Consider the following 27391-nt stretch of genomic DNA (forward strand, 5'->3'; position numbering starts at 1 on the left):
GTGGGGACGGGGCTTGTGCGCTGCTGGGGGTTTATGCAGCAGCACCCTGTGTGCTAAGGGTCACAGAGGTGTGGGCTGCAGGGGGGTCCCACAGTGTCTGGCAGTCTTCGCTCCTCTGGAGTTCCGCAGCAGGTGGCTGGCTGCTGCTCTTCCCGGGTCTCTTCCGGGTCCCTCTCGCAGCGTTTCCCGGTCTGGCAGAGGCGTTCCCCTGGCTGGCCGCCTCACCCTCGCGCTGCGTCGCCCTCGTGCTGCGTCGCCCTCGCGCTGTGTCCACTTTTGTTCGAATACTATATTTCTGGACATAGTATTTGTGTGGTCACAGTAAACAGGAAAATACTAAGAGTAATTGCAGGCATAGATGTTTATTCTTTTTGGTTCTTTGCTTCTTTTAAGGGAGTTGGTGCAGGACACAGGCATAAAAGAAACGAGGTAAGGTAAAGCTCCTATTACTTATGTAATGTAAAGAATAATTGGTAGCAAAAATGAGGTTTCGTCTCACTCCAGTAACAGTGGCAAAGTTTAACAGGGCAGCAAGTAATAGATGTTAGAGAAGATGTGGTGAGGAAGAAACTCTTATATATTGTTGGTGGGAGTGTAAAATGTTGCAGTCATTCTGGAAGGCAGTCTGTCACTTCCTCAAAAAGCTGAATATAGAAATTCCATATGACCCAGCTATTTCATTACTTTGAATATACCCTGAGAATATGAAAACTGAGGCACAAACTGAGATTTGTACACCAACGTTCATAGCAGCATTATTCACAGTTGCAAGAACATGGAAATAGCTCAAATGTCCAACCAAAAATGAATGGATTGAGAAATTATGGTACATTCTCCTAATGGAATGCAGCATGCAGGAGCGATAACTTTGTAAATTATTACATAACTTGGGAGCAACTGGAGAGCATTATGCTGAGTGAACTAAGTCCCACAAGGATAAATATAGTATAAAACCATTATTGTAGAATGAATATAAAGATCCAGGAGGGGTGGGAGAGGCTGGAAGCAGAGGGATGGGGGTGTGCAGGGGGAGGGAGGGTTTAATCATTTGGTTGCATGATTTGATGGGTGGGGAGGTGAGGGAAATTGAAAGAACTTCTAATTTGTATTAGAGTTTTGTACATAAACTAGTAGAAAAAAAATTAATACCTGCTTTTTTTTTTAAAAGGAATAATTGGTAGCAGAGCGAAATCTAAAAATTCTTATTTTTAAGATTACAACTGAGGGGAGCTCTGGTGGCCTAGTGGCAAGGAGCTGTAACTACAATCCCAGAGGCGCACGGTTCGAATCCACCAGATGCTCTGCAGTGGAAGGAGGGACAATCTCCTCCTGTACCAGTCAGATCTGATTTGACGGTACACTCACACAAAAATAATAAAAATTTACAAAAGATTACAACTGAATGTATTTTCTGTGAGATGAGCAAATTCTTTAATGTCTTATACACATCCTCATTATAAAAGCCATATCATTGCAATAGACAATCTGCATAATGGGGTTGTTATTTGATTGTTTATGTGCACTCAGAGCTATATGTACATGGCAACCATATTGGGATAGAATAATGGGGCTAAATAGTATTGGTAAAAAGTCAAGGTTTTCAAGTTAAAGAAAGAGGGTCATGAATCACCACTACCAGTAAGTCAAAGCTGACATATTCTAGTCTGTCTTCAGAATGCCAATTCAAGATGCTCATTTTGAGTACATTTTAGGAATTTTCCCTTTTCATGATTCTTATTTATATGCTCCCCTTTCTTTCCAAGTACTGACCCACAGCAATGTATCAGTGTATTAAAACTAGTTTTGTTATTTCATGCTTTTCCTATAGTTTCATCTGTTGTGGTTTCCAGACTCTTCATTTGCCATTTGTAAAGTGCACGAACTTTGTCCAATATCCATTACAGTAACAACATAGTTAACATATCTTCAGTTTACTTTCAAGTTCATTAAGCCTATAAAGTGCATATTTTTAGGAGAATCAGTGCTCAGATATATTCGGGCATCTACAATAAAAAGTTCTTTTAATATGAATTTTGTTTTTATTATTGTTATGTGCTTCTGATTTGCTTGTGATTCATAGCGACTCTGTGTACAATAGCCTTGAAACATGCTCTCTCCTGTGCTAACTTTACTGACTCTGATATACCTACCCTCATTCCCCCAGTCATTGTATCAATCCATCTCATCGATGATCTCCTTCTCTTTCTCTGTACCTCCACCCTTCCAAGTATGATGTCCCTCTCTATGGACCAGTCCTTCCTTGCAACATGCCCAAAGTATATCAGACAAAGCCTCAGTATTCTTGCCTCCAAGGAGCAGCCTGACTTCATCCTCTCTAGGATGAATCTGTTTGTTTTCCTTGCATTCCTTGATATATTCAACACTACAGCACCACAGCTCAAAGGCACCAATTCTTTATCATCCATATGTTAAAAAAAATTAAGTCCTTTTAATCCACTAAATTGTCAGTGTGATAAAGTACTGTTATTGATAGGTTCCATTGAGTGACCTGTAACTCATAGCAAACCCATAAACAACATATCAGAACCTTACCCTGTCTTTTGCTATCTTCACAACCTCCATTATGTTCAAGCCAACTGTTGCAATCAGGGTTAACCCAGAAGCATAAAGCAATTCACTCACAGTAATGACAAAAATACAGCTACTTTTCTGACTAGAAGACATTTGATAGATCTTTCTTCTCCTATTAATCTCTCCCAGAAAAATATTTTTGTTTCATATTAATATTAATTAATACTTTCATAGAGTTACCTTCATATGTTAAAGGTAGAAACCCATTAAGTAATTATAAGTAATAAAATTAAAACAAATCATAATCAAATCCAAAAGAAAACAGAGATAATCACTGTTTGTATTTGAGTGTTTTTTCTAGGCTTTTTTCCTGGATATGTATACTATTAAAATGTAATTGTGTCTATTTTTTTACATTTTACACTGATTTGCATATAACATTTATATATATTATCTTTCACACTAACCTTCACTCATATTGTGTTTTATGCAATCATTCTCATTCATTATGTGTAATAAAACCAATCACCACTACACCATACCCATCATTACCTTATCTTTCCGGATACCTGTTGGATCTTTCTCCATTTCCTTTACACTTCCTCACTCCACCCTCTAAATTGTGTGACCCTATGATTTCCCCTCCTGTCCATCCTCATCCCCCTGTTCTCACCCATTCCATCTATAAATCCCCATACATGTCTTACTAGTTATCCTTCTTTATTTACAATGAAGGTATTAATGAGGTATTTATCTTGATTAAACTGAATTAGTTCACTCAGCATAATACTCTCCAATCTCTCCCACGTTATGCAGTAAATTTCAAAATTGTTGTTCTTGAATATTAAATAGTTGGAATTATATTTAATGTTGCATTTCATGAGTCATTCTTGACCATGAAATTAATATTTTTATCACATGCAAATAAACATTTGCACAGTTAATGTCAAACATTTCACTAGTACTGTTATTTACCCAAGTTCGTTTATTCTATGTATTCAATATGTTTACAGTCTACTTTTGATTAGTTTCACAAATAAGTGACATATTTCCCTGAACATTTATTTTACTTTGAACAGTGAAAATATATACTCTGTTGTTATGTGCAATCTTTAATTCAGAACTAACTTCTAGCTAACTCTCTACTGGGTTTCAGAGACTGAAAATTGCATAGAAAGAGACTGTGAATATTTCTCCCTTGGAGCAGCTTTTAGAGTGTTTTATATTCACTATATAAATAATTCCTACCACTTGTTTGTTAGTCTGTTGTGTTGTTAGCACTTTAGGTTTTTCTGTGATGTTACAAGCTAATTCATAGGCATTTCAAATACATCATGACCACCCATGAGGGACAGGTTTCAGTGGAGTTTCTATACCTAAGGATGCATGGAAACCAGTTTCTGGAAAAATAGGGCCTTGAAACAGCAGAACATTGTCCGACATAGTGCTGGAAAATAATTCTAGAAAGAACTCAAGATATGATTAAGAAAGAGCTGCCTCAACTTGAAAGGCACACAACATGGAACTAGGGAAAAAATCTATCTTCTGAAAAGAGATTCTTCTTTAATGATACAGATGGAGTAAAGATTTCACCCAATGAAGAATCTTCATTTGTTGATGAAGCATGACTGAAAGTGCGAAACAGTAGCAATGAACATCCATTAATAATTGGAACGTGGCATATCTTATAAAAGGAAGTTGTTAAAAAGTGAAATGAAAAACATAAAAAAAGATAACCTAGGCATTATTGAGCTGTTTTTGATGGCAAAGGCCATTTTTAATTAGATAATCAAAGCTAAGCCTTCAATTTTGCAAGACTGAAAAATTTATTAGGGAATTATTAAATTATACTGGAAGCATCAAAAGTAAGTGGAGCAAATAAAAAAGAGTCACTGTGGTAAGAAAAGAATTGGTAGGCAATGCAGCACTTCACAAGGTAGTATGTAATCAAGAATTCATGGTATTGAAGGAAGAGGTCCAAGGCATTGGCAAAATGTAAGGTTCTAGGAATTTTCAGAATAACAATGGAGATGTTTCAAAAGAGGAAAATCTGGTGTGCTCACTGATATTCGAAGAAATCTGGAGTATAGCTACCTGGCCAAAATACTGGAAGAGATCCATATTTGAGTCCATTAAAACTGTGATCTAAAAAAATGTAGAAACTATCGAACAGTATCATGAATATTACAAGCAAATAAAATATTGATCAAGATTATTTTTAAATGGCTGGAACAATATGCCAGTAAAGCACTGTCAAAAAATTCAAACTGCATTCAGAAAAGGATATGGGGAAAAGGAAATCATTGCTTAGGTCAGATGGATCAAACTGACAACAGAGAATAACAGAAAGATGTTCATGTTTGTATCATTTGACATAGGCTGTTGACTGTGTGGCAAATAATACATTGTGAGTAACACAGAAAAGAATAAGAATTTAAAAACACATAATTGTGATAATGCAAAACCAATACATAAAATAAGAAGCAACTTTTCAAAGAGAAAAAGAGGCTATCACATGATTTAAAGTAAGGAAAGGTATACATCAATGTTGTAACTTATTATCATATCTATAAATGTGATTTGGAAGTTCAGCCATAATGTTTATAAGCGAGGATTGTAAGACTTAATTGAATATATTCACAGATGTTATCAGTTCTTACTTCCAGTATCTGAGAAAAGGATCACACGTGGTGAAACATGTTAGTGAGAAAAAAAGTGCTTAACACTATGAGTTGATACAGTGGCTGCACTATCATCTTAAGTGTAGCTGAGACTGTCAAAGTGGAAGAGAAGTAAGTAGGCGTTATGTTCTGCTCTACATAGAGTTGCTATGAGTCAGAGATACACATAACAGCAACATCAGGTAGATAATTCGGGCCCACAATCTTTTTCTTTCAATAATTTATAAGGCAGTATTCCATGACCCTGACTCATGAAATTATGATTAAAAAGTCAGAGAGCCAATTCTGGTTCTAGTTATGATTTGACTAGCCTATTCATCTCTGGCTCTGCCTCTTACAATTAAAAGTCCTGGACGTAAACTACTAATAAAAAGAAATATTCTGAGAGAGTAAAAAAAAATCCAGGCTGCATAGGGATTTGGCAGGCAACATGGTAGTAATTCCCAGGTATTCTTATTGCCTCATGTATGCCCTGGACAGGTCATATAGAAGCCTTTCATTTGAAATCACCATGAAATTCAGACTGAAAAAGCTATCAGAAAATTCTGTTCTCACTAGCCTTTGCTGTTTTCCTGGAGTAGTACAGGTATTGCCAGCAGAATTTTCTGTTCAGTCTATCTTTCCCAAAAGAGTAATGAAAAACTATATCTCCCACCCTCACCTGTGGTTTTTATGTCTCTTATGGGCAGTTGATTTAATACATCCTGCCTGACAAAAGCAGATAGTGCTCTGATTCCCACTACTGAGTACTGTCAACATATCCAGAGGCAAACTGGGCTTCCATACTGACCCAGTGTCAACAAGACTGAATATAAGAGGTTGAGACACTCAGAGGAAAATAGTGTGACAATGTCTTTCTCCTTTGGATTCATATAAAATCATACATGCCAGAAAAAAGTGGTAATTTTTCAAGAGATGGAAGAAAATAACTTTTTTCCAACATTTACATTAAAATCTCCAATTATTATTAATGAATATTATGTGTTCAATTAATTTCAGATTGCAGAAGCTGGTTGTTATTGCTGTGTGCTGTATAGTTGGAACTAACCTGCAGCTGACCTTTCAGCTGGTTTCAGAAGCAGTTAATTGCATGGGGGAAGATTGCCTATCTTACTCTCAAAAAAATAGCTAGGGGATTTGAACTGCATACCTTTGGGTTGCTAGCATAACTCCTTACTACTAGGCCACCAGAGTGCCATGTAGAAGTTGATAGAAATTCCAAATTTATCTTTGTTCTTAGTGTGTGATGTGTAAATTTTAAGAACACTTGTACTGAGAAGTCTTCCTTGTATGCATATGGATATTACCCTATCACTAGCAACATTTTACTTCAGGATGAATGTTGAATGTTCTTTTTGATGATGAGTATGACATCATTCCTCTTTGTCCTTCCTCCTCTGTCAGTTGTCATACTTGGTGAGTTAAATGTTGTTGTGATGATCAGTAAGGTAATGCTTTTGACCCTGTCCATTTCTCATATGAACAATTAAGTATCAAGGGCATGAGAAATACTTGGTTATATTCCTTCTTACATTCTATCAGTAATTTAACTAAAACTCACAACACATGTTTTTTTCTATGCAGTGTTTTGTATATTTCAAATTTATTGTACAGCTCCTTCTTCACCATGATGATATCACAAACATGTCACATTCTAATATCTTAAAAAAAACAAATACCTCTAAAGAAATTTCTAATTACTAAACTAAGTGTCACTTTCATAGCAATACAGTTCATAGCAATACAGTTGTTCAACAGTTAATAAAGAAAAGCAGCTTCTTCAGGAACTGCTTCTGAGATGAGCATGACCAGAGATCAGAGCACGTAGGACAGGACTTAACTGCAGCTTAGTCTGCACTGTTTCCACATCTTCCAACCAATAAATATTATACAGTATTCCAAGAAGTTAAAATTCTTGGTATTATGGATTATATCTGGAGTATAATTTAAGGTTTAAAGTGTTACTATCAAGCTCACGTGAGCTCAAGATGTTTTTAAACAAGAAGACTATTTGTTGTTATTGTTGTAAGGTGTCATGAAATCAGGCCTGACTGAATGACAGAATGAAATCCTACCTGATCCTAACTCTTCTTCTCAAATTTTGCTGTGTATTTTATTACTACAACTATGTCAATCAATGCCATTGAAGGTCTTTCTATTTTGCTGATCCTCTAATTTTCTAAGAATAACGTCTTTCTAAGGGACTAACTACCCCCTGCCCTTTGATAAAATATGCAAAGTATGTGAGATTCAGTCCCACTATCTTTGTATCTAGGGAGCACCACTTTGACCCAGACAGATTTATTTGGTTTTTTGGCAGTCCATCATATATTCAACATTCTTCATCAACACCACAATTATAAGGCATCAATTTTTCAATCTTCCTTACTCCATCATTAAAAAGGTGAAGTTTCAGTTTTGTGATCTTTAGTTTTCCTCCCATATATGTAATAGGTTGTTTAATACGGTTATTTTTCTCTTCCCCATCTTCTCTTCAGATCTCCCTCATGTGTGCATCAGAACAGTTCACTTCCTGCCTCCGTAAGTCCTTCTAGACTCCTTATCTTTGTAAGTAAGTATATGTAGCTTCAGGATACATCACTTCTTAGCCTCCAACTTTTTGGGAACTTCCCTGCTGGACCATTTCCCAGGCAAAGGAGTAGATTCTTAACAGAATCCGACAGTATATGTCCTCTTGGTTTGTTCATCTCCCTGGACAGAAATGTATTAAGATATCTAAATTATTTCTCTGAAATTACTGATTGTTTCTTACTCCCTTAGATGAATTCCACTACCTTACAGGCAGGAGTATATCTTCTTCATCTCCAGCACCATATGTCTCATAATCTAGAATATAGGCACAAAGCACACCTCAATAAAAAAGCTGTATTCAGATTGACATTCTAGATACTCCTTCACATAATCTGCTGCCTTTGTGACTATGTCATAATGCCAAGAGCTTTGGTGGCCTAGTGAGAAAGAATTTATGCCAGGAGGCAAAGAGTTTGAACATGAGAACTGTTGGGGAATATTGGGGAGAAAGGGAGGGCCTCTGGCCAGGACAGATGACTTAAGCTCCGGATAAGTAAGTGCAAGCCTCCCTATGGCCTTTAATACTAGGCAAAGAAAGCTCCCCTGTGTTTGCCTGAGAAAGCTTGCTGCTAGGAAGTTGGTTCCTGCATCTGTTGAGCAGGGAGTAGTCTGCACAAGGCTGAGGTTATCCTAACCAATCCACATGTCCCACATCTGTACACCCACCCTATCTGTTCTTACTGTTTACATGCTTGTATATAAATGTGATGCAGGTCCCAAATAAAACTGAGCTGGATTGACTCTCTGATCCTCTCCCGGAGTGGTGTATCTCTGTCGTGCTTACCCCCATCAGGGTGTCACTGTGAAGTTGCTGGCGAACAGACAGCAACAGAGAACAATGGACAATCTCTTCTCATGTAATTTATAGCCTCTGAAAATCCACTAGAGAGAGTCAGCTATGAGTTTATTATGACTCAATGACACAAAACAACAATAACAACATGGTGCCAGACAGTTATATTTTGCTTTTTGTTGTTACCCTATGCAAATTAGCTCTGAACTTTGCCCTATCTTCAGCCAATCTAATCATCTCCAACAGACCTAATCCCATTTCTCCAGTCACTGAGTCAATCTATTGCATTCTGGATCTTCTTTTCCTACACTGTCCCTCCACCCTTTCATGATGCCCTTCTCCAAGGACTGTCCCTCCTGATCACATGTCCAAAGTATTCTTGCCTCTAGGGAGAAGCTTGGTTTCACTCTCCGCTGGTCAGACTTGTTTGTTCTCCTGGCAGTCCACAGTATGTTCAACACCCTTCTCCAGAACCACAGCACAAAGGCATTGGTTCTTCTGTAATCGTTAGTTATTGATCAGCTCTCTGAGTAATTGCGAAGACCATGGCCATTATTAGGAAAACCTACTCTAGAGAGGTTCCTGAAGTTATTAACAATCTCAATCCCTTCTCCATCTATCAAGAAGCTGCTAATTGGCCCAGTGGTGATAATCTATGTTTTCTTGATGTTGAACTTCAATCTATACTGATGACTACAATCCTTGACCTTCTGCAAGCAAATATCTTAGGCCTTCTTCAGTTTCAGCAAGCAAGGTTTTGTCATCTGCATAATGCAGGTTGTTGATGTGTCTTCTTCCAATCTTGATGTCCCATTCTTCCTCATAAAGTCCAGCATCCCAAATGCTCTATTCTGCATATATATTTAAAAGGTATGGAGATACCACACATCCCTCACACACACCTTTCCTGACCCTGAACCATTCAGTGTTTCCCTGCTCTGCTTCTCTGTTTCTGACTACTGCTTCCTGGTCCAAGAATAGGTTTTCCATGAGCACAATTAAGTATTCTGGGATTCCCATTCTTCTTAAGGTTAGCCACAGTTTTTTGTGATCCACACAGTCAAACATCTTTGAATAGTCAATAAAATACACATAAACATTGCTCTTGTACTTTCTGCTTTTGGTCAAGATCCATCTAATGTTGGCTATGATGTCGCTAGTGCATAGACTCTTCTAAACTCAGCTTTTATCTCTGGCAGTTCTCAGCTGATGTCATTTTTAGACACCTGCCATTTTTAGATAATCTTCAACAGGATCTTGTTTGTGTGTGATATTAGCGCTATTGTTTAATAATTTCCACTCTGTCAGGCCATCTTTAATCAAATAGGAATAGATATAATTCTTGGTATAACCTGGTGAGTAAGTTCAGCGCAGCATCTTCTTGCTGAAATATGTCAACTGGTATTCCATCAGTTCCGGGACTTTGTATTTTTTCCAATTCCTTCAGAGCAGCTTGAACTTCATCCTTCATCACCATAGGCTCTTGATTGTTTCATTAAATTCTTTTGTATCAGCCAATTTTTTTTATAATGACTCTGTGTACTCCTTTCATCTTCTTTTGATACTCCTAGGTTTTCTGCCCTCATCATCCTTGAGTATTGAAACTTAAGGATTAATCCTGTTCTTCAGTTCCTTGAGCTTAAGAAATACTGAGTGAGTTCATACCTTTTGATTTTCCACTTCCAGCTCTTTGCACATTTCATTATAATATTTTGCTTTGTCTTCCTGAATTGTCCTTTGAAATCTTTGGTTAATCCCCTCAACTTTTTGATTTCTTCCCTTTGTTTTGGCTCCTCAGCACTCTAATGTAATATTCAGAGATTCTTCTGACATCCATTCCAGTCTTTTTTTCCTACTCTGTCTTTGTAATGACTTTTTTACGTTCTTCCTGGATGTTATTCTTGATATCCTTGCATAATTCATCTGGTCTTCTCACATTTGTGTTTAGATGATCATTAAGTTTTGGTGAGAAAGACTTTGGCTTTTGTGGGTTTAATTTTATTTTCTTTAGCTTCAGTTTCAACTTGCATATGAGTAATTGATAGTCTGTTCCACAATCAGCATCTGCCCTAGTTTTCACATCTAATACTGAGCTTTTTCCAGTTATTTTTTCCACAGATTCATTCACTCTGATTCCTGTGTAGACCATCAGGTGAAGTCCATATGTACAGTCACCATTTATGTTTCTTAAGCAACAGTGTCTCTCTGAAGACTAAGGTGCGCCTGATACAGGCCATGGTATTTGCAATCGCTTGTTATGCATCAGAGAGTTGGACAATGACTAGGGAGGACAGAAGGAGAGTGGATGCTTTTGAGCTGTGGTGCTGGAGAAGGGTACTGAATGTACCATGGACTGCCAGGAAAACAAACAGATTCATCTTGGAGTGGATTAAACCAAGCTACTCCTTGGAGGCAAGGATTCTGGGGCTTCGTCTGACATACTTTGGACATGTTGCCAGGAGGGACGGTTCCTTGGAGAGGAACATCATGCTTGGGAGGGTGGAGGGACAGCGCAGGAGGGAAAGACCCTCTATGAGATGGATTGATTCGGTGACTGGGGTAATCTGGATGGGTGTGTCAGAGGCGGTGCAGTTGGCGCAGGATAGAACAGGGTTTAGGCCTGTTGTGCATAGGGTCGCTATGAGTCGAAAACGACTCCATGGCACATAACAATAACAACAACAACATCAAAGGTGTTTGTAAGAACAGCTCATTGATTGTAAAGAATTCTCTCATTCTATCTCCAGCCTCATTTTTGTCACCAAGTCTGTGCTTTCCAACTACTGGTGCTTTTCCCCTATTCTCAGTTTTTGCATTCCAGTCACCCGTTATTATAAAATTATCTTCATTGCATGTTTGATAAATTTCTGACTGCAAAAATTGGTGTAAGTCATCTATTTCCTCCTTTTTTGGCCCTGGTTGTTGAAGCATATATTTGAAGATAGTGGTGTTAAGACCTGCTTCCTTGTACGCATATGGACATTATACAGTCACCCACAACATTGTATTTCAAGATGGATCTAGAAATGGTCTTTGTAAGTATAAATGCAACACCAGTTTTTCTTTTTTTTTTTTTCATTTCCAGCATAGTAGATCATACCATTCAGAATCTGAATTAAAATGTCCCATGCCAAATAATTACTAAGTTATGCTTCAATACTCAAATTCTTTGCCATCAAGTCAGAATTAAATAATAGCTAACACATAAAACTCTAAATCACACAGGAGGAGATTTTCTTCTCTTTCTACTTCAGAGCTCCTGAATCATTGGAGAGGTGTGTCCTTTGGGTCAGCAGTTGCAACTCCCTACTCTCAGATCTGACTTCTCTATCAAACTTTTTCAATGGTGTGTACTCTTCATAATTTGATCAAGGAATTAGAACTAAGAAATAATATTTTCCTGTTGGAGTTTATTCTGAATATTAAAAAAAATTTAATAACAAAAATAAAGTGAAAATATCCAGGGCCACTAAATAGTCTATTTTCCTGTTCTAGAACTAAGGTATTCTCTCATCACATATTCAAGTAACCCAACTACCACCCCACCTCTGCCTCTCTCTCATTATCATTGCTGTTGTGTGGAAATTGACTCATAGCTGACCCTTCAATGGGTTTTCTCAGGTTGGTATACATGGAAATAGATAATCCATCTTTCCCTAATGGAGTTTCTGGTGGATCCAAACCACCAGAGATGTACCACCTTCAGATTAACAGTTTAATTATCTACAGACTACACTATTGGGGATCCCTGGATTCTGTAATAATCTACTTTTTACAAGAAGGAAACAAATATGCAAGTAAACAAAATGAAATTTGGCAAATCATCCAAAGGCAAGAATTACAAAGCTTAATAAACTTGGGTGTGCATACAGATGGAAGCAATCCAAGTTCCCATCAACAAATGAACGGATAGAAAAACTCTGGTACATTCACACAATGCAATATTATGCAGAATTTAAAAACAATGAACTCTAAAGTATAATACTTTTAGACTATTTTAGGGCAGTATTTTTATTGTAGGAGTATGCAATGAGGGTTGCAGAGTGGATGATATTTGGGGGTAGGGGGGGGGGGGATTGTGTACCAATGAGGGAGTTTTTCTTTTGCTTTTCAAGGAGAAGAGCAAACGGGGGAGGGTGGAGGGGTTTGTGCGGGGAGAAGGGTGCAACAATGAATGAACGGAATTCCAAAATCTCTGTAGATGTTCATTGAAATGAAAAATAAACAAACTAAATTAATTAAAAAAAAAGATGTTGGCAGTAAGTAGAAACTTGTCTCTCTTGTTTTATTCAAGAAAAAAACTTCCAGAAATAAATAACAATCCACTGTGAAGCCACAGAGAACATTTTTTTATGTTTATTTTCTAAATTATACTATTGATTTTCTTAAAAAGCTACTAGGTTACTGTCATAAAATTTGAGCTAAAAGAATACACAAGTAAAAAATATTAATAACAAGTACTAATGTTTTCATTGTTGTTGTTGTTGTTGTTGTTGTTGTTACGTGTTTTGAAGTGAACCATGATTCATTCATAGTGATCCCATGACTTTGGAAAACTAAAAAAGAACATAATGCATATTGTACAGAGCTGTTCAGAAATAGAATTGGAATAATCATTTTTAAAAAAAAAAAACAACAATGAACTCATAAAACATTACACAACATGGGGAGCCAAGAAGGACATTATGCTGTGTGAAATATCTCAGTGACAAAAGGACAAATGTTGTTTAACACTGATGCTATAAAATAAACAGCCATGGGGGAGTAGTTTGGGAGAGAATGGGAAAAGAGGAATAGAAAATTAATAATGCATTAGATCATATGAGGGGAAGAACTATCAGAAAGGAATATATAATTAAGTATTATATGTGTAACAACAATCAGGAACAAGGAGTGCATTGCAGGGAGGGCTGGAGGAGGGGTAGGGAAGAAAGGAAGAAAATATGCAACAATTAAAAAATGAAAAAAGTCAATGTTTTATTTTTAATAAAAATAATTACAAAGCTATCATGTTTCAGGCTCAAAACACTAGTCTGTATTTGTCAGACTCAGAGTTATACCAAATGACCACTCTCTGTCTCAATCTTCAGACATTGAAATAATGCAAACAGTAGGAAATAATATAGGGATAAATAAAAACACTTATCATAAGCATTATGTATATTAAAATGACGTGGGAGGGACCATCTGTAAATCCTCTATTTGGGTTTTATGAAAAACAGCAAATGGTAGAGAGGATTCTGGACAACGTGACTACATTGATGGTTATTTGTTGAGAGAGAACTAAATTTGGAAAGGTAAACTTAAATCATTAAATATTTCAAGGTAAATTTCTCCTCTGTAAATTTCAGTTTAACAATACACATCATAAGGTTTTGTTAGGACAAAATGATATATTTGAGTTATTAAGATGTCTGGAGGATAACGTTCTGGCCATTTGACTAGGAATTTATTCCCATTACCGAATAAAATACTAATATCAGCAAAATCTTGCTCAAGTTTATCCAAAATTATTAGAAGGGTATATTGGCTGAGAACTTCAGGAAATACAAGCAAGAGGCCATGACACTAGGAATATTATTGCTAATGTCACATTGATCTTGACTGAAAGCAGAGATTACCAGAATCATGTCAATGGATATTTTATTGACTGTTATGTGCTATCGAGTCAGAACTGACTCATAGCTGACCCTTAAGTGGGTTTTCAGAGGCAGTTAGTCACACTGGAGATCATTGCCCATTCTTCTCCTGTGGAGCAGCTGGTGGATTCTAACTGTATGCCTTCAGAATTGCAGTTCAGCTTCTTACCACAAGGCCACAGAGCTCCATATTGTGTCATATGTGTCAGAGATATTGAAAATGGTTTAGAATAGGGCTAAGTTCAGAACCATTATTCATAGGGTTGCTATGAGTTGTAGTCGATACGATGGCACATAACAAAAAACAAGAAGTATAGTTCTACTCTTGGGATCAACCTGGGTCAGAATCATCTTGACAACAATTGATTTTAAAGAAAACTCTGAGATTAAGATAGGACTTTTAGCGTAGGCCTAGGTTAAAATAAAATGTCACCCTTTGTGAACAGAAAGTTGTTACAACTTCATGACATGCAAACCCTTTTAATTTTGATGCCGCTAGTGTCCAGACCATCATCTGGAACCACAACATCTTGACACAGAAGAATATGGCTGTCACAAGACCTGATTCATGCCAGCAGAATTCAGCTCCTCAAAACAGTTGGCAGGGAAGAAAAACAAAGGGCTTCTGACTGGAGATTTTAACATTCCAAAGAAACAATGACACTGCATTAAGGATTATTTTCCACTCCTTTGATATCACTTTTTTCCTAGTAACTAAAATATATCCTTTTGTCTTCATCACTTTCTATGAGTATGCTATTAAACTGAAGTTTATAATGGAGGAACTGACTTGGAAACATTCAGTAACCTTCTTTGACACTGAATGAAAGTCAACCACTTGGGAACAACAAAATAAAATTCAAACACAGATGTCTGTTTGACCCTAGAATCAAGAACATAATGTACTGAAAAGCAGAGACTGTGTTAAAAGAATTTTCTCACTTTCATTTTGAATTATTTCAACTGTCCTCAGGAGAATGAGAGGATCACTATTCAAGTTTCAACAACAGTTTAAACACCTAGAGTGAAAGGTAGGGGGATAAAGGGATAAAAGAGAGAAAAGGAAAACTGAGATGTACAGCATCATGGAAAATGGTGTCTCCACGTGAATGCCTAATTATTCTACAACATTATTCATAATACTGTGGGAAATAGTTATTACAGATGCAAGAGTTCTTTACTCAGTGAACCTTGGATGAACCAGGCCTGCTGTCAAAGGGCTTTGTGTCAGAGTTTTTCACTTCACAAACTCCTTGATCTTGAAAAATGTTATTGTGCAAACACTGTTTTGCTTCTTAAAAATATCTGAGATTCTTTCTAATTTTACTTCACTGCTACAGTTGTTCACTAAATTTGGTGGGCTCAACTGAGACAGCTACACTGTAATTACCATTTATGTGTCAGAAAAGTGACAAAATAGCTCAAACCAATTACCTGCCAGTCTTTGCTTTTCTCTTTGAGTAAATGGACAGCTACCATCCTCAGGACCTCAATTTCTTTTTGTCCTTGCTAGTGTTGTATTGACCGTGGTGTTACATCAAACTCCCCACTTAAGCATTCTGTTCAATCAGTAATAGCAGATTTTGTACATCTCAGACCTCAAATGCTGACATTTTTTTTCTCTTTCACATCTTGATATTCTTCTTTCTTACTGTCCATCAGTGTTACAGAAAGTACTCATCATTCACATCATATTTTGCCTAATAATTCCTATCCCTCAACTAGAAGATTATGCTAATATTATATATCTTTCCCTCTGTCCTCAACATGTGATGAAACATTTGAGTTTTTGTCTATGGAGCTCTGGTGCCTTAGTAGTAAGGAATTGTGTTATCAGTACAAAGGTACACAGTTCGTATCTACTGACTGCTCTGTGGGGAAAAGATAGGTAGGCAATATCCTCCCTCATGATTTACTGCCTTAGAAAACCCACTAGAGGGTTAGCTATTAGTTGATTCTAACTTGCCAGTACACAACAACAATTTACATTAGACTTTATCCATTCTAATTCATACTAATTTCAAATCATGAAAAATCTATGGCCACACATTGACTGCGTCTATCAAACATTTATGTTCTACTCAACTAAGTCTCCCATCGATCTTCATTCAAATTTCATGCATGTCTTCTCGCTTCTTACTATATTCTCCATTTTAGATGTTCTCACTGTTCAGTATTTCTTTAGTATTCTGTATCTATTTTTGTTTTAATAGTCTCAGTAGATATCCTTGCTCCATTTATAACATTCATTTATTTATTCGCTTGTTCATTTATCCAGAAATAAAATAGAACCAGCATAAAGTTCCATAACCTCTGTAGATGTTTCACAAATTTCCTCCATTAATTCCTATTAACTATTCTTTTTCCACACTACACAGTGCCTACTTTGTCGAAAAATTGCCTTTCCATTTGGGCTTGTTCTCTGACTCTTTTCAGGTATTGACTCATCAATTTTTTCTTTCTCCTTTGAATGTTTGCTCTATCTTCATTCCATCCCTCTTCTCATGTATATACATAAACACACCTATACACAAAACACAAACTATTTTCCTTCTTTCTCCTTTTTACTGTCAAGCTTCAGAAAGCAGAGTTTATCTGTTTAGTATTTTAATCTTTCTGTAATTTAATTCCTTTAGTCTGATATCTATCTTTACAAGGCCAGCAATTCTCAGCATTTATGATAACGTTGGGATGTTGTTGTTGTTACGTGCCATCACATCACCTGCAACTCATAGCAACCCTATCTACAATAGCCCTAAACCCTGCCCTATGCTCTGCCAATCTGTTTCTGACACACCTACCCCCATTACCCCAGTCACTGAATCAATCCATCTCGTCGAGGGTCTTCCTCTCCTGCACTGTCTCTCCACCCTCCCAAGCATGACGTCCCTCTCAAAGGACTGGTCCTTCCTTGTAACATGTCCAAAGTATGTCAGATGAAACTTCAGAATCCTTGCCTCCAAGGAGCAATCTGGATTCACCCTCCCCAGGACAAACCTGTTTGTTTTCTTAGAAGTACAAGGTATATTCAATACTCTTTTCCAACACCACAGCTCAAAGGCATCAATTCTGCTCCTATTCTCCCTAGTCATTGTCCAGCTCTCTGATTTATAGCAAGTAATTGCAGAGACCATGGCATGTATCAGGTGTACTTTAGCCTCCAGACTGACATCATTGTTCTACAGCACTTTAGAGAGGTTTCTAACCTCAGAATTTCCCATCACAATACGTCTTTTAATTTCCTGGCTGCTGGTGTTGACTCTGGAGCCAAGCAAACTAACACTGAACAATCTCAAATTCTTCACCATCCATCATGATGCTGTCAATTGACTTAGTGGTCAAAATCTTTGTTTTCTTGATATTGAGCCTTAATCCATACTGAAGACTGCAGTCCCTGACCTTCCACAGCAAGTGATTCAGGTTCTCCTGAGTGTCAGCAAGCAAGGTTGTGTCATCTGCATAACGCAGATTGTTGATAGATCTTCCACCAATCTTGACCCCACATTCCTCCTCATAGAGCCCAGCCGCCTGGACAACCTGTTCTGCATAAAGATTGAAAAGGCATGGAGATAGGATACATCCCTGGCGTACACCCTTCCCAATTTTGAACCATGCAATGTTTCCTTGCTCTGTTCTGATGACTGCCTCCTGGTCCAAGTATAGGTTTCTCATTAGCATGATCAAGTGTTCTAGGATTCCCATTCTTCTCAGAGTCAGCCACACTTTGTTATGATCCACACAGTCAAATGCCTTTACATAATCAATGAACCAGCTAGACATTCTTCTGATACTCTCTGCTTTCAGCCAAGATCCATCTAACATCAGCTACTATATCTGTAGTACCATGATCCTGTTTAAACCCAGCCTGCACTTCTGGCAGTTCTCTGCTGATGTGCTGTTCCAGTCATTTTTGGGCAATCTGTGATATTAATGATATTGTTTGATAATATCCACACCCTGTGGGATCACCTTTTTTTGGGATGGGAACAAATATAGATCTCTTCCAGTCAGTTGGCATAGTGGTTGTTCTCCAGATTTATTGGCACAACTTGGTGAACACATCTGTTAGTTGAAATATATCAATTGGTATACCATCCTGTCCCACTCTTAAAATTCTTTTCTTTCTAAGTTTTTATGTTTTTATCTCCTGCCTTATAGGCCACACCTTCTATATTTCCTGCTCTCTTCTATCCTCAGCATTGTTTTTTGTTGTTTGTTTTGTTGTTGTTGTTGTTGTTGTTATTGTTGTTTTTCCCCCTACCATGGCTGGTTTGGCTATCTTGGCTATCTTTCTATCATTTTATCAAAGTTTGAGTTAAATATTTTTCACAGATCCAAAGATATTAAGACTGTATGCCACATACAGCACGTTACTAGGAGCAGCTAGTTCTGGGAAGAGGACATCAAGCTTGGAAAAGTGTAGGGTCAGAAAAGGAGAAAAAGACATTCAATGAAATGGGTTTGCACAGGGGCTACAAGAGTGGGTTTAAGAATTGAAAGGAGAGTAAATTGGAGAGGGTGTCGGTAGGTAGGATCACTATGAGTTTGGGCTGACTGAATCTCATGCAACAAAAATATTGCTCTATGGAACCCATCTTTCTAGTTTTCTGAATCCTACTGAAATTCTATTTTTATGAATGATCCAAGTCAGGAATATCTGAACTGGTCTAAATCAACTTGTTCTTTCCTAAAAATGTCTATTCATCCTGATACATTCCTTATAAGTTTATCAGTACTGATCAATATGCTATTCATTCAATAAATTTGAAATTTATATCTTGGGTTTTTAAAATTCCCTATTTTATACATGTTTAGTCATCAAGTTACTTGAATTTTTTTTCAATCTTCTTCCTGAATCCTGTCCCTCAATAGTTCTTTTAAATTTCTGATTTTTTTTCTTTCTCTAGGTTCATCATTGACTTTGGTCAAGTTATCTCTAAAATGTGTATATGACAGTTTTCTAACAAGATACTTGATAGCTACTTGACCTTCCACTTTCATGGCTTCCAATGGTCTTAGCTAATGTATTACTTTAATAGTATCATTCCTATTTCCAAATAATGGAAAAGGCTCTCTTTTGTCTATTTCTAATGTGCATTTCTTATCCTGTTAGATATGAATTTTGTTCCAGGCGATCTTTACAGAAAGATTTATAATTATTGCTCTACTTACACCTTCATGATGAGATACAACTCCTCAATACAACCTGAGCACACACTATGATTTTCTTGCATAATTAATAATCTGAATTATTTACTTACTTCAGCCAGATTTCTGCCCATTTTTGAAGGTTCAATGATAATAACTCCCTTTATAAATCACACTCTATCCATGTCTGCCAAAAGTGATTTCCAAGACTGATATAATAGAAACAGCAAAAGTTTTGTTTGTTAATCAGACCTAGTGCCAAATCATGACACTCTTCCTGAACTTTCTCAGAACCACAACTGGTAGACAATTTATTGCCAGTTACCCAATCAGGGAAATGGATAAGTATTGTCACCTTACAATATGAATATATAATGTAAATTAGAACATGGATGCTAAATATCTCTGTTAAATGATATTAAATGAGCTCTGTTATATTTCAGACCCTTAATGAATGTCCCTTTGTTTAGTTTCTTTTTTTATTCATTCTCTTTCTGTATTCTTTTTAGCTCATACATTTTTAATTTTTTACATAATCCATTATTTTCCCAAATGATTACACTGTCACAAAAATTAAGTTGATTTCTCTCAAACAATTGCTTATTATAATTCCAAAATAATTGTAGTGCCATACATAATTAAATTCATTTTAGATAGAAAATAGGGTAAAAAAAGAAAATATAGAAAAATTAGAGTTAGAATCATGACAGCATATTGGCATGATTAGTTTGCATTTATTTCTGTGTGAATTATGTTCATTTACTTTTTAAGAAAAGTAATTAATCATTAAGTTAGAACTTAGGTTATTCAAGTAAAACACGTTAAGTTTTCTGTCAATCAACAAATTAATTCTGGATTCCAGAAATATGTGTTTCATTTACTAAAGAAAGAGCACATAGAGAATCAATAACGAATATACGTAATTGATGAGGGTCCAGAATAAGTTAAAATATGATTTTTACCTTCTCAACAATAGTTCAAAGCTCATATGTAATTTTATAACAATATTTCATATATATAGATCTTTTTAAAGTAAAATTATTAGATAATATGGTCATGGAACAGAAAAAAAATAGAAAACTGCAAAGTCACTTTATATTCCTTTGCTTACAAGAAGCTCTGGTAATTTAGTAGTGAGGAGCTGTGCTGTCAGCCTGAAAGTGAACAGTTCAGGTCCACCAGTTCTTCACAGGAGAAAGATGAGAAATATCCTTTTATGGTATTATTGTCTCTGAAAACCAATTGGAAGGTTATCTATTAGTTGATTCTGACTCCACAGTACATAGTAACAGCATGTGAATGAAGTCAGAGTTTCAAGGTCAAAACTTCCAGTAGTATACAGATAGAGACAAACTGAGCCTATTAAGATTTAAGTAGAAATTGGTTAAGTAGAAACCACCTCACTGTTCTTCACATTCCCACTCAGTTTTATCTGCTTCTTTTATTTACAAAAGCAGTGTTTTTTTTAAAGAAATTAGTTGTAAAGCATTAAAAATAACATTACCATATTTTCTCCAGTCCACAGTAAGTGGTAAGTGTCTCCACAAAATAAAGTTGTTTAGATGATTTAAGTAGGAAGGTAGAGAATGAAAACCCTTCTGATTATACCACACCTAAAAAAAGAAAGATCATTTAATTCTTTTCAGAAATTTAGGTCTTCAGTCCATTTGTCAACTATGCCTGGAAAAAGTGAATGTGTGTATCTATTGGCTTCATCAAACATTTGAATGCAGGACTCAAAATAATGTGCCTTCTCAGCTGACAGTAAGCAGTAATTCCAGTCTGATAATTTGATATTTATCTCAAGCATTTAATTTGTACCTAAAAGTAAATTCATTTTCCTAAGAACAAACGTGAATGCTGCTATATAATTATATTCTCACAGGGAAAAAAATTATCACAATTTTTTTCTCTCTCAGTTGGTAATAAAATTTGGTCTGCAAATGAAAAGCATAGAAGACCATAAAATAAAAAGATTACCTTTAAATTAATACATAAATAAGGAATATTATTTCTCAAAAGAAATTAATTTGAACATTTGCTGAGTGTGGAGAATAAAGCAGCAGGCATGTCATATGGGAGAAATATTTTTTGAAGAAAAGACAATGTTAAAATTGAGATAAGTATCCTGAAAAATACTAATTGAGCCAGTAGTGCATATATTTTAAAATACCCATGTTTTGTTTAAAAAAAAAAAAGGGAAAATACTCAGTTTGGGAAGCTATCAAGAAATGTAATGAGTCAACTTACTGATTTTCATCTTAATTCAACTGCTTAGGCAGTTCATTTCTCTAGGCAAGGTCTGTTGTAATAGACGATTCTCTTTAGCTTCTTCACAGAAAATGAATGCTGAGGAAATCTATTTTGAGAATATTAGGATTTTGAGGATCAAGGACATTATTTAAAGTTCTGAAAGCCCTTTGGCCCACTGGAGAGGATTATTTACTAACTACAATCTTCAAATCAATTCTGTCCCATGGCAGCTTTCCATCAGGGTTCAGAGGCTGTAAACCTCTACAAGAGGAGATTGTCTGTCTTCCTCTCAGAGCAGCCAATAGATTTTAACCACACTCTGATCAACAGCACAGAAGGCTATGTACTATGCCCCCAGGGCACCTTCAGTGCCACAATTCTTACATTGCCTGAACAAAGGATCTGACAGCCACATGCTTGACTTTCTTATCATTCTGTGCCCTTGTCTTTTGACATTTTCCTAGAAATCTCCTTGCATTAGTCAAAAAGTTTACTGTACACAATTTCTATCTCTACAGTCATTGCAGGCATTAATTTCTTAAGAGTTTTGATTATGCAAGACAGGTGATTCTTTTTGTAAGTCATTCATAGTTTTCTTCTTGACATTTTTTCCAGTTTCCCAGATAACTTGAGTTCTGTCTCTCATTGCCTCTTTGTGTTCTCTCACTGATCTCTAATGCCACATATTTTCAGGATTTTTTTTTCTCATGTAGGCAATTCCACTGGCATTAAAAAAACCTGGTATCTCACATCTCACTGAAATATTGTGGTGATTTGACTTCCTTGAAGGAGGTTCATTCCTATTCCACAAAGGACAGATATATTTCATTTGCACTGATGTGCCTGGCACAATATTTAATAATGTTATAAATTCCAGCAATCACCACTCAAATATGCGAATACAAAAGACTAGTCTATACAATGACTTTGTCATTTACTAAGACAAAATGAAACAGTTATCAGAGTAACAGGAACCCTTGTCCATGTTCATTACTGGATTAGAGCTCCAGAGTGGCTTTAGTGCAGCATCCTCATTTCAATCACCAACTGTAGATAAATGTCTAGACTGAAATAGATTAAAATGGTCAAAAACATTTAGAAAGACTGAACAGACTCCTTCTACAAATTATTGGTATTATAGCTGTTGTTGTTGTTGTTGTTGTTATGTGCTAGGCACCATTAACTCAAGTCCAACATACACTTATACTGCTGTTGTTATTGTGTACCATAGAGTTGGAACTGACCCAAAAGGGACCCTTGGCAGGTTTTCAGAGGCAGCTAATTGCATGAGATTAAGTAATTGCCCATCTTTCTCCCTCAGAGCAACTGGCAAATTTAAAGTGTTTGCCTTTGGAATTACAACACAGCTTCTTACCACTATGCATACTTACACTATATGAAAATAAATTACTTATGATACTTTCTATCATGATGTCCTAGTATGCTAGCAAAGAGACAAGATAGCACAGTTGTTAGCCAGTAAAAGATTGGTGATTTGAACACACTTGTCACCCCTGGAGGAAAAAAGAAGGGCATATTTTCTGGTAAAGCACTACAACCATGCAAACTCTACAGAGCACTTCTACTGTTCTTCAGGGTTGTAATGAGCCAGAATCATCAACTGAAAGATGCTTTGTTTTCATGGCCTAATACTGAGTAGCCAGCAATTATTTTCCTCCCATAATCTCTACTTTTTAATTTTTCTCTCAATCAAATATCATCTTATTCCCTTAATCATTGAGGAGAAAAGTAATTAAAATTTCAGCCTTATTTATTTTAAGATTTTATTTACTTTTTCCTTAGAAAATCTTCAGTATTCACTACTTCTCCATTCCTACTGGTGGGTGAAGTGTCTTAATTCTCAATCCTCTTTCATCACATCTGAAGAAACCTCTGTGATTTATCATCCCTACAGGATAGTAGAGTGAGCTCTCGTGGCAAGAAGCTGTGCTATAATACCATGGGCATGTGGTTCTAATCTACCAGCTACTCCAAGGTAAACAAATGAGCAGTCTCCTCCTGTGCAATGAACTGCCTCTGAAAACTCACCAGAGGATCAACTGTGGGTTGGTTCCAACTCTACAATACACAACAACAAAACAACAACAGGATAGTACTGGTTAAGCTGGAAAATTTAAAGCTTCTCAGAGCAGTGCTGAGCAATCATTGCTGTCAGCATGATAGGATTGAACCTATTTATTCTAAGAGATGAGATCTTTAATTTTATGTAAGGAAGAATTCCTTGGCTGCAAAGGAAAGTGGCAATATTTCTATTCACCCACATTATGGGTGTCTTAAAAAATTTAGTATATTTTTAATTCTTTTTGATCTATTAGGTTAATATATACCTTAATATCAAGCAATAACCTATTTACTACAACAAAAATACGTGCATTATGAGGGGAAAATAATTTTTTCTACAACTATTCTTTTTTATTATTTGGTCTTCATTCAATATTTAATATACATTACAATTCGGAACACTACTTACAATTGTTTAATGCCATTATTTACAGTGGTCTATCTAAACCTCAATGCCCTCTCCCTTTATTGTGACCTTAACCATCCCTTTACGAATCTCTGTTCTTTCCCTTTACCCTCCTGCCCCTGCCTGTCAACCTCAGAGACTGTTCTCATTTGTAGCTAAAACTTCCCTACTTTTCTTTTTTTCTCCCTCTTTCCTTTCTCTCTTCTGCTTCCTCATTTAATCAGTTATGCATAGATTTTTGGGAGAAAATATCAACAAACAGATGAACAGACAAAATGTATATTTTCATTTACAATCTAGTATATTACATATAAGTATTCATATTTCACAGTAACAAACACTAGAACTTGAAGTGGTCTCTCCCATGTCTCAAATAGATATTTGATTACTGAATTTTCTAAAACAATCATAAAACAGGATAAATTAATAAATAAAGCTGATACCTTTGCTAGAGTTTTTGATTTTGAGATATTTGGATTTGCATTTTCAACTTCATCAGGCATTTGCATTCCAAAAGACCATCCTCCAAGTCTATCAAAATAAAACAACATGTTATTCAAATAGAGTTCCAGAACTTCTAACTATATTATAATAACTTCATTATCAATTATAATTTTATTAATTACCAGTCTATGGCTTTAGATAAGCAGGCATCTATATATTTTTCATCTGTGAAATGACTCAATAAGTGAGACAACATACTAATGTCAGACATCCAGAGTGTGTTTATCTAAGAATTATACACGAGGCTCTCCATATTAGTAATTTTTCCTCCAAACTTACCAATGAACAAATACGAACCGTAAAAAGGTTGTGGTTTTTAATATTAATACTGAGTTTTATTTCTTTTGGAGGGGGTATTGTAGGTACTTATTTAAATATTAATTTACCTTTTTCAAATAAGCAACTATGAGACTAAGTCATAGGCTCTTTTTTTACATCATTAAAATTTCGAAGAAGATAGAGGATAATGTCCCCTCTTATATCAAAGTCATACTCAACTAGATGGCAACTAACTACAACACCATATTACAAGGCCTTTGAAACAAATCATCCCTAAAGGATGGGGTCTCATTTAATTTTTAACTTAGTAAGGAAAACCTTTTTAGGAACAAAGCTGATAACAGTAATTAGGACACTGAGCTCAAATCTATATCTGTTTAATCGTATTATAACTGAAAAGTCATGTTGCTCTAATATGAAGTGACTCTATTACAGGCATGTGAAAGGAAGACACATTCAGAGTCAAATCTTGAATTCCTAGAATCATATATTGTACCAGCATTATATTTTATTTAAGGTCATTCCTAAATAAACCAGTTTTCCAAAGTACTTACAATTTCGTCATGATCTTCTAGGTTACCAAGTCTGAGATGTTTTGTTTTTCCTAGCTTGCTTTTTAAATACTCAAACAAAATATTGCTTCATTCAAGTAGGTATCTATATTTTTTTTGCTTGTTGTTGTTATGTGACATTGAGTCACCTGCGACTCATAACTACCCTATATCCAACAGCTCTGAAGCCTGTCCTGTCCTGAGTCAGTCTCACTGACTCCCACACACCTATTCCCAATGCCCTAGTTATTGTATCAACCCAACTTATCTGGGGTCTTCCTTTCCTGTGCTGTCCTTCCATCTTTCCAAGCATTATGTCCTTCTCCAATGACCAGTCCCTCCTGTCCATGTGTCCAAAGTCTGTGAGACTTGAGTTTTTTGTTTGTTTGTTTGTTTGTTTTTTACCTAGAGTTAGCTATTCTTCTCTTTTGACTCTTTTGACTTCTTACCATGCCCTGTGTTCCAATTTGATAGCTTATGGCACTTCATTAATTTCTCCCAATTGGTGTTGTGGTTATTGTTGTTAGGTATCATTGAATTGAGTATGACTCATAGTGACTCTATATGAACACTATCCCATTCTGTGCCATCTTCATAATCTCTGACACATTCAAGATCATTATTGTAATCACTGTGTCAATCTGCCTGCTTGAGAGTATTATTCTTCTCTTTCACCATTCCTTCACATTTCAAAAAATTATGTCCCTTTCCAAAGAATAACTTCTCCTAGAAATATGCCCAAAGTATGTGAGATGAAGCTTCATCATCTTTGTCTGAAAGGAGCACTCTAGCTGTACCTTCTAGAAGATTTATCTTGTTATTCTTTAGGCAATCCATGGGATATTCACCATTATTTTCCATCACCACATGCAGTTCAAAGCCATCAATTCTTCTTCTGTTGTCCTTATTCATGGTCCAGCTCTGAGATGCATAGCAAGTGACTGAAAAGACTAGGGACTGAATAAGGCACACCTTGATCTTCAAACTCGCATCATTACTCATCAGTAATTTGGATGAGTATTTGATTACAGACTTTCTCAGTACGAAATCTCTCCTGACCTCCTGACCTCCTGACTACCTGTGGAGCCAGGTAACATGAAGTTGTTGATAGTCTCAATCCTTTCTTCATCCATCATGATGTTGCCAATAGGTCCTTTGGCAAGGATTTATGTTGATATTGTTGAGATGCAATCCATATTTAAGGCTGAAGTGCTTAACTTTTTGCAACAAATGTGTAACGTTCTGCTTTTTTTCAGTAAGCAAAGTTGTGTCATCTGTATAACTTAGGATTATTGATGAGTCTTCCATCAATCCTGATACCACATTCTTCTTCAAAGAGTACAGCTTCTCAAATAATTTGATCAGTATACAAATTAAATGAGCATAGATAAAGGATACAACTTTGATGCACATCTTTCCTAATTTTAAACTGTGCTGTATTTTATCTTCCTATCCCATAGGTTGTCACAGTTCCCAAGGGCCTCTTCCCACCGGATTTCCCTGGGTACCTTTGAAAGACACCTCTTCGTTGTTATCTGAGGTGACTTCCTTGTGCACCACTTTCAGGCTTCCCTTCCGCCCAGGAGCACGCTTGTCACAGTTCCCAAGGGCCTCTTCCCACCGGATTTCCCTGGGTACCTTTGAAAGATGCCTCTTCGTTGTTATCTGAGGTGACTTCCTTGTGCACCACTTTCAGGCTTCCCTTCTGCCCAGGAGCACGCTTGTCACAGTTCCCAAGGGCCTCTTCCCACCGGATTTCCCTGGGTACCTTTGAAAGACGCCTCTTCGTTGTTATCCGGGCCTGTGGCCCTCGGGCCAGAAAGGAAAACATAATCTACACAGGAGTTCTACAGAACACGTCACCTTCCCTTGGACACGGCACAACTAAACTTAAGAGACACTGGTCAAAAGAAAAAATGTCAACAGTCGAC

General features: G+C 36.4%; 1 protein-coding gene across 1 annotated transcript in view; it reads right to left on the reverse strand.

Moving 5' to 3' along the window:
• The window catches only part of LOC102848396 (ATP-binding cassette sub-family A member 13-like), a 619024-nt gene that overhangs the window by 208727 nt on the left and 382906 nt on the right, over positions 1-27391 (reverse strand). Inside the window, exons 18-19 of the mRNA XM_006902979.1 lie at positions 24570-24657; positions 20890-20998 (exon numbers count right to left, since the gene is read on the reverse strand). Of these exons, the coding sequence (XP_006903041.1) occupies positions 20890-20998; positions 24570-24657 (197 nt within the window). The remainder of the gene's footprint in view (positions 1-20889; positions 20999-24569; positions 24658-27391) is intronic.

The sequence above is a fragment of the Elephantulus edwardii genome, unplaced genomic scaffold, assembly GCF_000299155.1.
Source record: "Elephantulus edwardii isolate Elephantulus edwardi_28Jun2011 unplaced genomic scaffold, EleEdw1.0 scaffold00482, whole genome shotgun sequence".
Taxonomy (NCBI): Eukaryota; Metazoa; Chordata; class Mammalia; order Macroscelidea; family Macroscelididae; genus Elephantulus; species Elephantulus edwardii.